Source organism: Oncorhynchus clarkii, chromosome 6, assembly GCF_045791955.1.
Source record: "Oncorhynchus clarkii lewisi isolate Uvic-CL-2024 chromosome 6, UVic_Ocla_1.0, whole genome shotgun sequence".
NCBI classification, from domain to species: domain Eukaryota; kingdom Metazoa; phylum Chordata; class Actinopteri; order Salmoniformes; family Salmonidae; genus Oncorhynchus; species Oncorhynchus clarkii.
Window position 1 is genome coordinate 15,571,516 of NC_092152.1, and position 18,389 is coordinate 15,589,904.

At 41.5% G+C, this 18,389-nt stretch overlaps 1 protein-coding gene across 3 annotated transcripts in view; it reads right to left on the reverse strand.

Moving 5' to 3' along the window:
* LOC139410658 (EGF-like repeat and discoidin I-like domain-containing protein 3) overlaps positions 1 to 18,389 on the reverse strand; it is a 210,803-nt gene that overhangs the window by 146,710 nt on the left and 45,704 nt on the right. For all 3 annotated transcript variants that reach the window (XM_071156025.1, XM_071156023.1, XM_071156024.1), the window contains one exon: positions 3,418 to 3,546. In XM_071156025.1, the coding sequence (XP_071012126.1) occupies positions 3,418 to 3,546 (129 nt within the window). The remainder of the gene's footprint in view (positions 1 to 3,417; positions 3,547 to 18,389) is intronic.

Genomic DNA, 18,389 nt, shown 5'->3' on the forward strand with positions numbered 1-18,389 from the left:
AACATAAAGATATAAAACTGTATTTTTTTGTGAAGAATCAACAACAAGTGGGACACAATCATGAAGTGGAACGACATTGATTGGATATTTCAAACTTTTTTAACATTTCAAAAACTGAAAAATTGGGCATGCAAAATTATTCAGCCCCTTTACTTTCAGTGCAGCAACCTCTCTCCAGAAGTTCATTGAGGATCTCTGAATGATCCAATGTTGACCTAAATGACTAATGATGATAAATACAATCCACCTGTGTGTAATCAAGTCTCCGTATAAATGCACCTGCACTGTGATAGTCTCAGAGGTCCGTTTAAAGCGCAGAGAGCATCATGAAGAACAAGGAACACACCAGGCAGGTCCGAGATACTGTTGTGAAGAAGTTTAAAGCCGGATTTGGATACAAAAAGATTTCCCAAGCTTTAAACATCCCAAGGAGCACTGTGCAAGCGATAATATTGAAATGGAAGGAGTATCAGACCACTGCAAATCTACCAAGACCTGGCCGTCCCTCTAAACTTTCAGCTCATACAAGGAGAAGACTGATCAGATATGCAGCCAAGAGGCCCATGATCACTCTGGATGAACTGCAGAGATCTACAGCTGAGGTGGGAGACTCTGTCCATAGGACAACAATCAGTCGTATATTGCACAAATCTGGCCTTTATGGAAGAGTGGCAAGAAGAAAGCCATTTCTTAAAGATATCCATAAAAAGTGTCGTTTAAAGTTTGCCACAAGCCACCTGGGAGACACACCAAACATGTGGAAGAAGGTGCTCTGGTCAGATGAAACCAAAATTGAACTTTTTGGCAACAATGCAAAACGTTATGTTTGGCGTAAAAGCAACACAGCTCATCACCCTGTACACACCATCCCCACTGTCAAACATGGTGGTGGCAGCATCATGGTTTGGGCCTGCTTTTCTTCAGCAGGGACAGGGAAGATGGTTAAAATTGATGGGAAGATGGATGGAGCCAAATACAGGACCATTCTGGAAGAAAACCTGATGGAGTCTGCAAAAGACCTGAGACTGGGGCGGAGATTTGTCTTCCAACAAGACAATGATCCAAAATATAAAGCAAAATCTACAATGGAATGGTTCAATAATAAACATATCCATGTGTTAGAATGGCCAAGTCAAAGTCCAGACCTGAATCCAATCGAGAATCTGTGGAAAGAACTGAAAACTGCTGTTCACAAATGCTCTCCATCCAACCTCACTGAGCTCGAGCTGTTTTGCAAGGAGGAATGGGAAAAAAATTCAGTCTCTCAATGTGCAAAACTGATAGAGACATACCCCAAGCGACTTACAGCTGTAATCGCAGCAAAAGGTGGCGCTACAAAGTATTAACTTAAGGGGGCTGAATCATTTTGCACGCCCAATTATTCAGTTTTTGATTTGTTAAAAAAGTTAGAAATATCCAATAAATGTCGTTCCACTTCATGATTGTGTCCCACTTGTTGTTGATTCTTCACAAAAAAATACAGTTTTATATCTTTATGTTTGAAGCCTGAAATGTGGCAAAAGGTCGCAAAGTTCAAGGGGGCCGAATACTTTCGCAAGGCACTGTATATATATATATATATATATATATATTATATATATACACACACACACAAAACCTTTCCATAAGCCATCACATGCGGAAATGGTCAGAACAGTTGGCGGACAAGGGCACAGCGAGTGTGACGTGGCAGTAGAACAAATACACATGGGTGATACAGTCCTTATCATTCGTTTCTGTATAGCATTAAATTGCAATATCTCATTGTGTTTTATCTGGATACTTTACAATATGGATCAATTCAAGAATTGGTTAAGTTTAACGATGGGTAGCATTTTGCAGCATTCCAGTGTATCAATAAGAACAAATCACAGTTATAGTATTAAAGATCAAAAACACCATAACAAAAGAATTCCACGCATTTATTAAGTAAAGTAATTGGAATTAATTTAACTTGAAAGCTAATAAAATCTAAAGAAAGTAAAAAAACATTTAAAAGACTGCGGTGACATAAATGCAGTCAATCTCCCCTGTCCCTCATGTTCATTAAGACAACCATAACTCTCTGTAGACTGTCTTGAATGCTCTCTTTCTCACAATAGCAGGGAGGATAAGAAAATCACTTTTCTCCAGAACATGTTTATCTTCTTGGTCTGTTTAACCTACATGTAAGTTGGGAAATACCAGATGCATCTGGTTTAGCTATCCCTCTTGCTCCATCTCTCTCTCTCTCTCTCTCTCTCTCTCTCTCTCTCTCTCTCTCGCTCTCTCTCTCTCTCTCTCTCGCTCTCCACCCTTTCTCTCCCCCACCCTTTCTTTCTCTTTCTCTTTCTGTCTCTAAACTAATATCCATCCCGCCCAGACTTCACCAGAATATATGAAAGCTGCTCTTCATTATTTACAGACACACATGTGAGGAAGATGGCCTGCATATAGGAAAGGAAACCTAATGCCCAGATCCGCCAAGCAGAGACAGGGAGAGAGGGTATAGGGACCACAGGAGCTGGCCTACATATCATCCAGCAGGATATAGGATTTAGCAATTCCAAACAAAGACTAAACTTTGGCCACTAATCCAGAGTTAGTGGCTAGCGTGTTCCCTACTTCTTCCCTGTTTATAGATGAATAAAGCACACAAAATCAGTGCAAGTAATACTGTAATAATGAAATAACAATAATATAATACTCTCAAAATGTGAAGTAGAATTTTTCAAAGGATCACCTTGTAGCTTTGACTACATGTTGCTCTCATGTTGATCTATTCACACCGTCGCCATGGCTTTGTGTTAGTTTTGTGCAAAATAAAAAGCAACACAGATTTACATGTTGAATTGAATAATGCACTGCATTGTTCAAGGATATGATCATAATTGTGTTTGTCTTAGTTATTTTACAGGAAACATCCTGAATACAAATGATGTGTACATGTGCACACACACACACACACACACACACACACACACACACACACACACACACACACACACACACACACACACACACACACAGATAAGATGCAGTAACACCAGCTCCAGTTCAAAGTCTTACATCATGTAGTGTAGCAACATACATTTCCTAACACTAACATTTTTAAGTGCATACTCTACAAAAGAAAGCAAATTCCGCACTTTTACTTTCTGTACCTGATTTACTGCTCTGGCATTTTGCTGAACCCACTCTTTCAAGTTAAACACAGCTTTGCTTGAAACACACCTTTACTTTCTGTAAAGGACCATTATTTGTTTTCTCTAAGCTCCTGGATGGTCATGACAGGTGAGTATTTAACCAGTGCGAAGTCTTTCTATGAATGGCAAAATTTTCTTTAAGATCTCTACTTCAATCTTATTTCACATGGAGATTTTGCCTAGAAATGTTATCACTGGTAGATACAAGGATAATGATGATCATCCAACTTACTGTGCTGGCAGTGGATTCCGTTGAAGCCGGTTGGACACTTGCAGACATAGCCTATGAACGTGTCGCCTCTGTAGGTTTCACTGATTTCACATATTCCTCTGTTGTGGCATGGGTTCGGGTGGCACGGTCCTGAGTGGAGAAACAACAAACAGAAGGAGACAAAACATGGTCAACATTATCAAGGGGTCTTTTGCCATTAAAACTATTGACTAGATATGGATGCTTGTGCAAACATCATTACAGTAGTGACGCATTGCATCAGGTTGTGGTCCAGCCTTCTCCTTCAGAGAATCTCCGACTGACTTAATGAATCCAATTCCCTGAGTTGAACTCTAAGTAAGAAGACAGGACTGGTGGGTAAATAGATGGATGGAGAGTGATAGATAAAGTGCCTGTCATTCACAGAGTTGAGGTTCTAGAGTTCTGCAGAACTGCCCAGAGCTAGCCTCGTACGAACCATCCTGAGCTGCCCAGAGCTAGCCTTGTACGAACCATCCTGTGCTGCCCAGAGCTAGCCTCGTACGAACCATCCGGAGCTGCCCAGAGCTAGCCTCGTACGAACCATCCTGTGCTGCCCAGAGCTAGCCTCGTACGAACCATTCTGAGCTGCCCAGAGCTAGCCTTGTACGAACCATCCTGTGCTGCCCAGAGCTAGCCTCGTACGAACCATCCGGAGCTGCCCAGAGCTAGCCTCGTACGAACCATCCCGAGCTGCCCAGAGCTAGCCTCGTACAAACCATCCTGAACTGCCCAGAGCTAGCCTCGTACGAACCATTATGAGCTGCCCAGAGCTAGCCTTGTACAAACTATCATGAGCTGCCCAGAGCTATCCTCTTACGAACCATCCTCAGCTGCCCAGAGCTATCCTCTTACGAACCATCCTGAGCTGCCCAGAGCTAGCCTCGTACAAACCATCCTGAGCTGCCCAGAGCTAGCCTCGTACGAACCATCCTGAGCTGCCCAAGGCACAGAGGCTGCACTAATGATCCTGGAATACCTCACGCTAGGAAAGCAGCATTTCCTAAGATAAACATAGCGTAGAGTTCAGCCTGTTTAACTGCAATGAAGCCAACAAATACACCGACACAGCAAAACACACATTAAATAAGCAAAGCTGAAATCTCAATAAGAGCAAAACATATTTTATTTGAAAGTGCCTGGTCTGTCTCAGTTGATGATGATTAATAACTTGGTTAACACACTCATCTTTTCCCAGGCCTTTTCTATTTTTCCAAATCAGTTTTTCTACAATGTCATTTCTTAGGGAATAATAATGACAGCAAAGGCTTGGACTCAAAGTTATTTCAAGCAAACACTTATGACACAGCAATATGTCACTGCACTGACAGTGCCTACCACATGGTGCCATAACACTGCCATCTAAAACCCCTCACCGATGACTACTACCTGCAGTGTGGGCCAAATGTAAATGACAAGGCCTCGATGAAGGCTTATTGGATTCATAACTCCGAGCCTGCCAATAGCTCCCTCATGTTTTAAACAACGAGGTCTAGAACTGCCTGGATGCTGTCAAAACTTCCCAGTTGAAGTTTGATGGCAAAACTTTTGTAATCTCTCACAGGGAAGATATTAATGCAAATAACTTTGGAGGGATGGGGGGATCGACTATCAAATTATGTTGTTTAATAATGCTGTGATTTACTTATTTGTCAGAGACTTAAACATCAATCAGATCTATTTTATAACCAGGAGGGTAGGAGCATCGCCCGTTCACAATTAATTTATCGTGACTGAGAAGGCTTATAGTTACGTATTGGCTCAACACATATTTAACCATGGGATGTTAAATAAAACAACTTGAGCCAATATTCAATGCTTCAAAGGACATGAAACATGTCTTTTGTTAAAAAAACAAATTGTTGATTTAACTGCCTTTTGATAGGTCATTTATTCTATTTCCCTTGTCTTCAGTAACACCTATAAAGGAAGAAATGACAGGTCTCAGGGTTCGATTCATGTCCTCGCTCTCACATCGATAGGTGAAGGACCAATTTCAGCACAATTGCTAGTGTCCAGTCAACACACAAACAGCCTATTCTCTCTCATCTGCTTAATCTTAGTCACAAGAAAAGATTAGCAATGTCACAACATCATAGAGATCCAGGGCAGATTCAGGCTAGCTTATTGCTACGTGTTGTTGGCAGTGTCACGCCGTTGCATATGAATTGCAAACGAGGGTAACCCTATCAAAGTCAAGCCCATTCCGCCTCACTCCTGTATCAGTATTAATGAGACTTGTGGATAATTAGTCGAACAGAGAAAAGTATAATAGCTTTCACAAAGGCCTTGCTCTCTAAGGAGGAGGAGAGGGTGTCAGGCGTCAGGGCTGTTTTGACGTGACGATCTATAACAGCACAAAGGAACACTGAAAGCCTCTCTAATGGAGAATGCATCCCTGCACAAAGCACAGCCACAGCAGAGTGAGAGTGAGTGAGAGTGAGTGAGAGAGAGAGAGAATGAGAGAGCGAGAGAATGAGAGAGAGAGAGAGAGAGAGAGAGAGAGAAAGAAAGAGAGCGAGAGAGAAAATGAGAGAGAAAGAGCGAGTGAAAGAAAGAGAGAGCGAGAGAGAGAAAGAGAGAGAGCGAGAGAGAGAGAGAGAAAGAGAGAGAGAGAGAGAATGAGAGAAAGAGAGAAAGTGAGAGAGAAAGAGAGAGAGAGAGAAAGAAAGAGAGCGAGAGAGAGAGAGCAAAAGAGAAAATGAGAGAGAAAGAGAGAGAGTGAAAGAAAGAGAGAGCGAGAGAGAGAAAGAGAGAGAGCGAGAGAGAGAGAGAGAAAGAGAGAGAGAATGAGAGAGAGTGAGAGAGAGAAAGTGAGAGAGAAAAAGAGAGAGAAAAAGAGAGAAAGAGGGGCGGTCTATATTAGCAGTGTCCTTTGAGACTTCACCCTGCTAAAACGTTCTTTATCCTACGACGTTGTTCTCTTTGCTGTCGGTGTGTGTGTGTGTTGTAAAGAGGTTGGGGGCTTTGCTGTGCGAATGTCAGCCACTGTAGTCTTGTGCGCACTAGCCCTTGGGCCATGATAGATGTGTGCCACACGATGCCTGCGCGAGCTCCGCAATTTCCTTTTGGGCTGCAAAGAGAGCCCAATCAATCAACGGTGAAAACCTGATGAGTGGTTAAACACAGAAAAGCGTCCTATGTTTCCTCTAAGATCAATCACAAAAGGCTGACATTTCCGGTGTGTCGGGTACAGTCGAGCCCCTAAATCCTATTTGGCAGGTTTTAGGAACATTAGCTTGTTCCGATGCTGGGGGATTGTATATTTACCCAGCTAAATTTCATTAGGCCGAGGTATAAACCATATGAACTGAGTATACAAAAAATTAGGAACACCTGCTCTTTCCATGACATTGGTGACCAGGTGAATCCAGGTGAAAGCTATGATCCCTTACTGATTTCACCGGTTAAATCCACTTCAATCAGTGTAGCTGGATTGTGTATGTATGAAATTCAGAGGGTGAATGGGCAAGACAAAATATCTAAGTACCTTTGAACAGGGTATGGTAGTAGGTGAAAGGCGCACCGGTTTGAGTGTTTCAAGAACTGCAACGCTGCTGGGCTTTTCAAGCTCAACAGTTTACCATGTGTATTAAGAATGATCCACCACCCAAAGGACATCCAGACAACTTGACACAACTGTGGGAAGATTTGGAGTCAACACGGGCCAGCATCCCTGTGGAACGTGTTTCAACACCTTGTAGAGTCCATGCCCCTGACGAATTGAGGCTGTTTTGAGGTCAAAAGGGGGTGCAACTCAATATTAGGAAGGTTTTCCTAATGTTTTGTACACTCAGTGTACATTAAAGACCGCAATCTAAACTCCTCAGTCAACTCCGTATACAGTCTACCTAAGACCATGCACCTTTAAATCTGATTAATCATATTTGATTATGATCAGGCATTGAGGCATAGAGCCACACTTGGCTATGTTACTGGGATATCTTCCATGTGGTTATTCTGGGTATTTCATTTTTCTCATCCAGCATTTCTCGATGTCTTACTATATACGTTCCACATGCATATGCCACAAAAGTCTGCTGTAAAGTGCATATTTTAACCAACAAACAATGTTGTTCACATTTAAAACGTCTCAGCAACCTGAGGAATGCTTAACGTTATAGCCTTGATTACAATCTCTGGTGGTCCCACATAAAATGGGTTGAGTGGTGGAGAGGGGGCAGAGTGAATCAGGGGCGGATTGAACCAACCACTGTGGTTGGCTGATCATCAGCATGATTACCTTGTATTTACAGTCACAGAATATTCTGAGAAGCTGGCACCCCCCACCCTAACTGTGACTTCACAGAACCTCAACCCTCAACCATCCCCATCCTGACCCCTTATCAGGGATAGTAGAGAGGAACCCTCCCTCATCACCACACTTGTTAGAGCACGTCATTTCGCTTAGTCAGGCTCCATATCCACTCTCCTCAATTTGAATCGGCTGTGCAAAAACCTAAATGTGCACCCAGGGGGCCCCTGGACCTAGTTTGGGAAACCCTGCGTTAGAGGACTGAGTTACACTGAGGACAGAGCCTGAAAAACAGAAATGACTGACAACCCAATACATCCACAAGGGACTGTGTACATATCTATGTATTGGGATACATAATTGAGCCACAACTCTAGAGCTGTCTAGAGCTGTCCTAAAAAAACTAAAATGAGTTACCTCTGGTTAGTTCAGTCATTCCTTTTCCTTTTCTTTGTAAAACCCTTTTTTTTTGCTTACGACACCTGGTATTCCCAGGCGGTCTCCCACCCCAGTACAACCAGGCCCGACCCTGAACAGGCAAGATCAGGGTGGTATGGCCACACGCGTATTTTTCGATGTTTTTTTCCCCCTGTTTTCTCCCTGAATTAGGTCCTTTGGCTAATCTCTGCAACTCCTTAATGGGCTCGGGAGAGGCAAAGGTTGAGTCGTGCATCCTCCAAAACACTACCCGCCTGGCCGTCTACTTCATATCACATTGCTCGCTTAACCCGGATGTTAGCCGCAACAATGTGTCGGAGGAAACACTGATCGACTGACGACCTGGGTCAGCTTGCAGGCACCCGGCACTGTCTCAAGGAGTCGCTAGAGCACGATGAGCCAAGGAAAGCCCCACCGGCCAAACCCTCCCCTACCCTGGAAAGCACTAGGCCAATTTTGCACCGTCCTATGGGGATCCCAGTGACGGCCGGTTGTGACACAGCCAGGGATCAAACCCCAGGCTGTAGTGACGTCTTAGCACTGCAGGGCCGTGCTTTTGACTGCTGTGCCACCCAGGACCAGCCATTCATATGGGGGAAATGAATGAGGAAAGAACAAGGTTTGGGGATAAAAGCAGAAAATAAGGTCTGAGGATAACACAGGTTTAGGATATTAAGATCACTTTATTGGTCAATTGCACACAGATCCAAACTAAATTTGACTTGTTCTTTTAACCCAGCCCCTTGAAAGACACACATACAGTTTTTTTGAAGAGGTGCATGGGGCTGCTACACTGGGCACCATTGTTGTGGGGGTTATTAAGTGCCTTGGTCAAGGGCACACCGGCAGGCAATAGCATCTAATACCAGCAACCCTCAGATTGCCAGCTCTGTTCCTGCCATATTTTCCCCGTCGGCCCCGGGATTCGAATTGGTAACCCCCTGGTTGCTGGCTCGCATCTCTAACCTCTAGGCTACCTGCCTATCTTATTTGTTTTATTCTATGAGATAATATCAGTTAGTCAACATGACATTTATGAATTTTGAAGCCACTATGTGTAACGATTCTCTTCTTGTGAAGTAGAGGCGGACCAAAGCGCAGCGTGGTGGTTGTTCATTGTATTTTATTGACGACACTATACATGAACAAACTAACGAAAAAAACAAGAAACGTGAGAACTCAAAACAGCCCTGTCTGGTGCAAACACAAAAACAGGAACAATCACCCACAAACACACAGTGAAACCCAGGCTACCTAAGTATGATTCTCAATCAGAGACAACTAATGACACCTGCCTCTGATTGAGAACCATACTAGGCCGAAAACATAGAACTGCCCCAAAACATAGAAAAACAAACATAGACTGCCCACCCAACTCACGCCCTGACCATAATAAATAAATACAAAACAAAAGGAAATAGAGGTCAGAACGTGACACTATGAGTTTAAATGTGCTCGTTCTGATTGCATAAATGATTCAAAATGTACAAAAAGTTAGCTGATGAAGATTATTTAATAGAAAAAAATTATTAGATCTCCTAAGCCTATGTATACCACATACTGTACCTTATTTTCGGCATTTAGCCAAAAACCCTACAAAAACAAAATGTATTTCATGTGGCAGAGTTAGTGTCTACAGAAAGATGACATTACTATTGCTCTTTATTCAAGTCTGTTTTACACAACAATGGGGAAAATGTATGGTCTGAAAAGGCCAAAAAAGTACAGTAAAGATATACATAAAATAGTTTATAGATTATGCAATCAAATGTAATTTGTAACACATTGTGAACCCTCAGTCCTTTAAATTGGGTGTATTTTCCACTTGCATGCATTCATGGGTGGTAAATTAGGAAGTTCCAATTCAGAGCCTCTGCTCTAAATGTATACTTGGTGAGACGGCAGAGGGCTCTAACATTGGCCTGATTATGTCACTTCCTTTTATTTGACACTGCTTCTTCAGCCCACCCTTCCCAGTGCTCTCTGATAGTAACTGGCATGGGTCCCCATTAACGGACAGTAGCCTTCTCAGCAGGACACTTCCTGGGATGCTTTTAGTAAGTCCTTTCCTCTTTACCTTTCTATTTGTACATGTCCTTGCACCCTGCCATGACGAAATGGATCAGACACATTGACATTTGACAATGACAGACGAATGCACTTGCAAAGTCAGAAAGTATAAAAGGCACATCAAAGACGTAAGACGGAACTGCCTAAGACTCCGGTATGTCAAATATATCTCCCAGGGAGGTCAAAACAAAATACACCATTCAAGACGTTGACAGAAGAGGAAGAGAAGGAAAGACTAGTCAGAACATGGAAATGTCACAACAGTAGCAGAGGGGACCTTGGAAGAAAGTTCTTCCTGTTCTGACCATGTGAGCCAATCAAACCTAATTAGGCCTGAGCCAATCAGACGAAGACTGCTCCAGGAGAAGAGTCGCCACACCAGGGTGGTCAACGAAAGTTCGCTGGCATAAGTCTCTCCATAATACAGTCAGGCATTGACTGATTCACTTATTATTGGCAATGCATAGGCCCTTATCACGCATTGGACATTCTGTGAATCTGGAAAAGTCATGAATGCCCAGCTCGTAATGGAATGAAAGAAAGCCTGTGCTTCATTCCATAAAGAGTTTTGTTAACCAGTCAAGCTCATATGACTACATCGAGGTCTGTCAAGCACATTTCTCAAAAGGAAGAAAGTACGGGAGGAAAAGCTACAACAAAGAGATGCATAGAGGAAGTTAAAAGGTCATGGTGCTTTCCATTTCCTTTCATCCAATATATACAGGGAATGTGATCCCATACAAGGTTACCCCAATAGAGATCTTAATATTCGCAGAAAAAGCCCCAGCTGACTCCTCTTAAGCACCTCTGTGCAGAACACAAACACGGCTTCTTTCCTAACAGTTCATTAATAATAAGTGCCGAGCCTCATATGTCAGCACTGCTTCTGACACGTCAGGCATTGGAAATAAAGCAGGACATAATTATGTGTGAAAGAGTGATCTGTTCAACATCAGTAACATGATATAAATAGTGTATTAGACTGAATGGAGATCATACTGCCATTAAGTGGTCAAATCTGCAATAAGGCTAAATTAGCATTAGTGCGTATAAGGTATTACTCACACACTTGAACTAATAAGAGGACGAAAAAGCTGTGCCAAGCTTTTCACTTAGTACCTTTTTTCAAGTCACAGTGGAATCGTAGAGATGATTCTATGCAGATTGAAAGAGAAGGGAATTGGCTACTTTAGGAACACCATTATGCATACTGTAAAGAAGCTTGCACTGTGCAAGAACTCACGCTGAATTTCCCGGAATTGTGAGGAGCTTTTAGCATGTCAATGTCTGAGTGGTCCAGGTCTAAGAGTAGAGCACAGAAATGCAGCATGGCCATTATATAAAGTGCTATTTTACACAGAAAGTCCAGTCTTGTGTTACATAATGGCCAACCAGTGCCCATTAAACCTGCAACTCCACCCCCGTTTACAAAAAGAGCCGTAGATACAGTGCATTCAGAAAGTATTCAGACCCCTTCCATTTTTCCACATTTTGTTGCATTACATAATTATTCTAAAATGGACTAAATACCCTTTTCCCCCTCATCAATCTACACACATTACCCCGTAATCACATAGCAAAAACAGGATTTTAGACTTTTCTTTCAAACTTATTAAAAATATAAAACAGAAATAACTTATTTATATACTGTAAGTATTCAGACCCTTTGCTATGAGACTCGGAAATTAGCTTAGAAGCATCCTGTTTCCATTGGTCATCATTGAGATGTTTCTTCAACCTGATTGGAATCAACCTGTTTTAAATTAAATTAATTGGTCATGATTTGGAAAGGCATACACCTGTCTATTTAAGGTCCCACAGTTGAAAGTGCATGTCAGAGCAGAAACCAAGCCATGAGGTTGAAGGAATTGTACGGTAGAGTAGCCAGACAGAAGCAGTAAAAGGGTACATGACAGCCCGCTTAAATTTAGCCAAAAGGCACCTAAAGGATTCTCAGACCATGACAAACAAGATTCTCTGGTCTGATGAAACCAAGATTGAACTATTTGGCCTGAATGCTAAGCGTCTCGTCTGGAGGAAACCTGGCACCATCCCTACGGTGAAGCATGGTGGTGGCAGCATCATACTGTGGGGATGTTATTCAGTGGCAGGGACTGGGAGACTAGTCAGGATCGAGGGAAAGATGAACGGAGCAACAGACGGAGTACAGAGAGATCCTTGATGAAAACCTGCTCCAGAGCGCTCAGAGCCTCACACTGGGGCGAAGGCTGACCTTCTAACAGGGCTATGACCATAAGCACACAGCCAAGACAACACAGGAGTGGCTTTGGGACAAGCAACTGAATGTCCTTGAGTGGCCCAGCCAGAGCTTGGATTTGAACCCGGTCACACATCTCTGGAGAGACCTGAAAATAGCTGTGCAGTGATGCTCCCTATCCAACCTGACAGACCTTGAGAGGATCTGCAGAGAAGAATGGAAGAAACTCCCAAATACAGTTGTGCCAAGCTTGTAGCTTCATACCCAAGAAGACTCAAGGCTGTAATCGCTACCAAAGGTGCTTCAACAAAGTACTGAGTAAAGGGTCTGAATACTTGAGTAAATGTGATATTTTAGTTTTTTTGCAAAAATTTCTAAAAACCTGTTTTTGCTTTGTCATTCTGGGGTATTGCTTATAGATTGATGAGGTTGAAAAACGATTTCATGCATTTTAGAATAAGGCTGTAACGTAACAAAATGTGGAAAAAGTCAAGGGCTCTGAATTCTTGCCGAATGCACAGTACATTATTAATATATTAAACAAGTTTATGGGGATTAATAAGGCCCTCACAAGCGAAATAATGAATGCTCCCTTACCACATATTAAAAATGCATATCAAATTCATCGTTAATTAAAACCAGTAGAGAGCAAACGGGTATTGCAGTAATTAAAAATGATGTGTAATTCGTATCCAATAAAGAGAAGAGATACTGTTACATTCCCCAGTTTCTGTGTTGTTGTGGGTTTGTATGTGTATGTATTTCAGGAAATGGCTTCCTGGATTCCTAAGCAGCTGATTGGTCGACACCATCGCTGATTGGAGCTCTGACCCCTCCCGCTTGTCAGGGGATACAGCTGTCTCTTCAATTACCAACTTGATAAAAGCCAGTGTTCCTCCCTCAGGGAGGAGAGCTTCTTTTTATGTCCTGTGTTGGTTGTTGTGGCGGTCAGTAAAAGTTTTGATGATATTATTTTGTAGCCACTCCTTCATAGGTATGTGTATGCCAATAGGACTTAGTGGTATTGGTTAATGAAATTGTTCACGTAAATTATTGGTAAATTATTCGGTTTCATTTGTTCCCAAGGGGGGAAGGGGAATGCACCTTGGGAGCGTGCCTGCGGGCATACATAACCCGTAGTATTGAATCTGTCTATGCACACTAGGTAAGTCCTCTAGAGAGAGGATTCCTTAACTTTGACTTTCTTTGCTTTGGTTCCGTCCAGACCCTTTTCCCCACATTACCGTGTTTAGAAATAATAAATTCCCTGTAAATGGTATTTTTCTCTGCCTCTGTCGTCCTTCCCCGCACCTACGATCACATACTTTTTTCACTCCACGGGGAGTTGAGATGTAGTGGGGTATTGCGTTCCCTCCTCCAAGAGGCGTACGTAACAGATACTGTATGTCCTGATGTTCACAAAAATGCAGATAATTCCTGAAGCTGTCGGCGAATGCTATACAAATGTGTCACACCTCGTTTTATTAAGCATTGCTTCAGATTTCAATTTTAGCATTCCAAAATAATTTTTCTCCCCAATTCTGTGATACATATACAGTACCAGTCAAAAGTATGGACACACCTAATCGTTCAAGGGTTTTTCTTTATTTATACTATTTTCTACTTTGTATAATAATTGTGAAGACATCAAAACTATGAAATAACACACAAGGAATCATGTAGTAACCAATATCAAAATATATTTTAGATTCTTCAAAGTAGCCACCTTTTGCCTTGATGACAGATTAGCACACTTTTGGCATTCTCTCAAACAGCTTCACCTGGAATGCTTTTCCAATAGTCTTGAAGGAGTTCCCACATATGCTGAGCACTTGAAGGCTGCTTTTCACTCACTCTGCGGTCCAACTCATTCCAAACCATCTCAATTGGGTTGCGGTTGAGTGATTGTGGAGGCCAGGTCATCTGATGCAGCACTCCATCGCTCTCATTCTTGGTCAAATAGCCCTTACACAGCCTGAAGGTGTGTTGGGTGATTGTCCAGTTGAAAAACAAATGACAGTACACTATGCGCAAACAAGATGGGATGGCGTATTGCTGCCGAATGGGATGGCGTATTGCTGCAGAATTCAAGTGTCCCTTGAATTCTAAATAAATCACTGAGTGTCACCAGCAAAGCACTCCCACACCTTTACACCTCCTCCTTCATGATTCACGGTGTGAACCACAAATGCGGAGATCATCCGTTCACCTACTCTGCATCTCAAAAAGACATGGCAGTTGGAACCAAAAATCTCAAATTTGGACTCATCAGACCAAACAACTCTCTTCTTATTATTGGTGTCCTTTAGTAGTGGTTTCTTTGCAGCAATTCTACCATGAAGGTCTGCTTCATGCAATCTCCTCTGAACAGTTGATGTTGAGATGTGTCTGTTACTTGAACTCAGTGAAGCACTTATTTGGGCTGCAATTTCTGAGGCTGGTAACTTTAATGAACTTATCCTCTGCAGCAGGGGAACTCGGGGTCTTCCTTTCCTGTGGCGGTCCTCATGAGAGCCAGTTTCATCACAGCGCTTGATGGTTTTTGCGACTGCAAGTTCATGAAATGTTCCGGATTGACTGACCTTCATGTCTTAAAGTAATGATGGACTGTCGTTTCTCTTTGCTTATTTGAACTGTTCTTGCCATAATATGGAATGGTTATTTTACCAAATAAGGCTATCTTCTGTATACCACCCCTATCTTGTCACAACACAACTGATTGGCTAAAATAAATTTCACAAACGTACTTTTCACAAGGCACATCTGTTAATTGAAATGTATTCCCGGTGACTACCTCATGAAGCTGGTTGAGAGAAGTGCAAAGCTGTCATCAAGGCAAAGCGATGCTACTTTGAAGAATCTCAAATATAATGTTTTGATTTGTTTAACACTTTTTTGATTACTACATGATTCCATGTGTTATTTCACAGTGTTGATGTCTTCACTATTATTCTACAATGTAGAAAATAGTAAAAATAAAGAAAACGCCTGAAATGAGTAGGTGTATCCAAACTTTTGACTGGTATGTACATTTTCACCGTTTTTATTTCACTCTGCAGTCAAACATGCACATTTAGTTTTTTACAAGTACAGGATTCTTTCGACATGGATATATTCACACAACTAAAGCTTGTAACACCTGACCCTATCAAACAGCAAACATTGGCTGATTACTATGTGGTTTGCCATGACTGGTGTTAGAGAACATATTCAAATGAAGGCTGTGTTTCCTGGATGAAGGTTGTTATGCCTGGATGATGGCTGTGATGCCTGGATGATGGCTGTGATGCCTGGATGATGGCTGTGTTGCCTGGATGAAGGCTGTGTTTCATGGATGAAGGTTGTGATGCCTGGATGATGGCTGTGTTGCCTGGATGAAGGCTGTTGCCTGGATGTCAGGCAGCTTTTCAGCTGATATGACTGGTGAGAGATGTTCCATTGATTTCACACTGACATACCCCCTCTATAACCCTGGAATTACATGTTAATTTGATGGCAGTGGCACCTTCTAACAAGGTCAGATTTTTGGACGAGTTATTAACATGGTAATTCACAGGTGCCTTGCATATTGTTTTTAAACACCTACATTCACATGCTCAAATGGGCACGTGATATGGAATGATATGGAAAATCAACTTTGCTATGAAATAAACAGAGGAATTATTATTAAAGGATCAAAAAACATTTCAGAAATTTGAAAAGTTCCAGATTAAGTTAATCTATATACTTGAATAACAAAGAAGAAAATTCTACCATAGCAACACACGATTCTGACCTCATTGTAACCATCTAAAACAGAAGAAATTATTAAGAAGAGATGCACAGGACATGACGTGAGCATGGAGATATGAATGCTGTTGTCTATAGTGCCAGCAATGCAGGGTGTTGACCACAGCTGAATACGTCAGAGTTAGGGTCAAATCCATCTAAATTAATGGATTCAGGAATTCAGTCACATATAACAATTTCATGTCCAACTAAAACTGACTAAGAGTGAAATGGAATTGATCCCTACCTTTATTAGATTTTTTCAGGGTTAGATCAGCTTTAAAATTGCAGACAGATTGTAGCTTCCATCAATGTAATTGTCTGCATTACTTCCAAAGCCCCATATATTTCTTGCAAATACTGTATATACATACATAAATATAACTATATATACAGTTGAAGTCGGAAGTTTACATACACCTTAGCCAAATACATTTAAACTCAGTTTCTCACAATTCCTGACATTTAATCCAAGTAAACATTCCCTGTTTTAGGTCAGTTAGGATCACCACTTTATTTTAAGAATGTGAAATGTCAGAATAATAGTAGAGACAATTATTTCTTTCATCACATTCCCAGTGGGTCAGAAGTTTACATACACTCAGTTAGTATTTGCTAGCATTGCCTTTAAATTGTTAACTTGGGTCAAACGTTTCAGGTCGCCTTCCACAAGCTTCCCACAATAGGTTGGGTGAAGTTTGGCCCATTCCTCCTGACAGAGCTAGTGCAACTGAGTCAGGTTTGTAGGCCTCCTTGCTCGCATACGCTTTTTCAGTTCTACCCACAGATTTCTATAGGGTTGAGGTCAGGGCTTTGTGATGGCCACTTCAGTCCTTAAGCCATTTTGCCACAACTTTGGAAGTATGCTTGGGGTCATTGTCCATTTGGAAGTCCCATTTGCGACCAAAATTTAACTCTGAGATGTCTCTGATGTCTTGAGATGTTGCTTCAATATATCCACATCATTTCCCCCCCTCATGATGCCATCTAATTTGTGAAGTGCAACAGACCCTCCTGCAGCAAAGCACCCCCATAAATTGATGCTGCCACCCCTGTGCTTCACGGTTGGGATGGTGTACTTCGGCTTGCAAGCCTCCCCCTTTTTCCAACAAACATAACAATGGTCATTATAGCCAAACATATCTATTTTTGTTTCTTCAGACCAGAGGACATTTCTACAAAAAGTATGATCTTTGTCCCCATGTGCATTTGCAATCCGTAGTCTGAATTATAAGTGAAATTATCTGTCTGTAAACAATTGTTGGAAAAATTACTTGTGTCATGCACAAAGTAGATGTCCTAATTGACTTGACAAAACTATAGTTTGTTAACAAGAAATGTGGAGTGGTTGAAAAATCACTTTTAATGACTCCAACCCAAGTGTATGTAAACTTCCGACTTCAACTGTACACTACCGTTCAAAAGTTTGGTGTCACCTAGAAATGTCCTCGTCCATTAAAATAACATAAAATTGATGTCAAATCTCTTAACACCATCCATATTGGATTTCTAATTGCCATATATTTGTTCAACTGTGATGTGATGGTTCACAAAAGTTCTGAACCTTTATTCTCACTGTTTCTACAGATTGTAAATTGAAAATATTTTTGGGGGGCTAAAAGTATTATTATATTATTAATCGATTGACTATGACTTTTCAGGGTTAGCTCCAGATACATTTTGCAATTATTCAGCCATTCCTGGACCTGTGACCAAAAACAAGCCACATATGGACATATGACCTTATGATTCTGCCTCTTCGCAACAAAATCTACAGAGCTGGGTAGGTTGGATCCCCCATGTAAATAACATTCTATTGGTTGAAAGAATTTTGTATAATAATTTGAGTAAAAAAATTCAGTTTTCAATCCGTCGTTGTTTTGCGCATCAATTCATAAACCATGTGCCATGGAATCGGTACATCAAAAATCTCTTCCCAACTATTTTGCAACCCCTACTTTACGTAGGCTCATCTTTCCAGACTATTGACACCAAGGAGATACCCAAAGTATTCCCATTACCAACTAGAAACACTAACAACCAGACAACATTCATAGAGACCTCTCAACTCTAGGATTTTATGTATTTGACAAGTCTAAAACTGCAATAAATAATATTTCAGTTCCATTTAATACATACAGAGTTTATAAAAAGCTTATTTTTATTTATTTTCCTCTTTCAAGGTAACTGGAAATAGCATGTGAT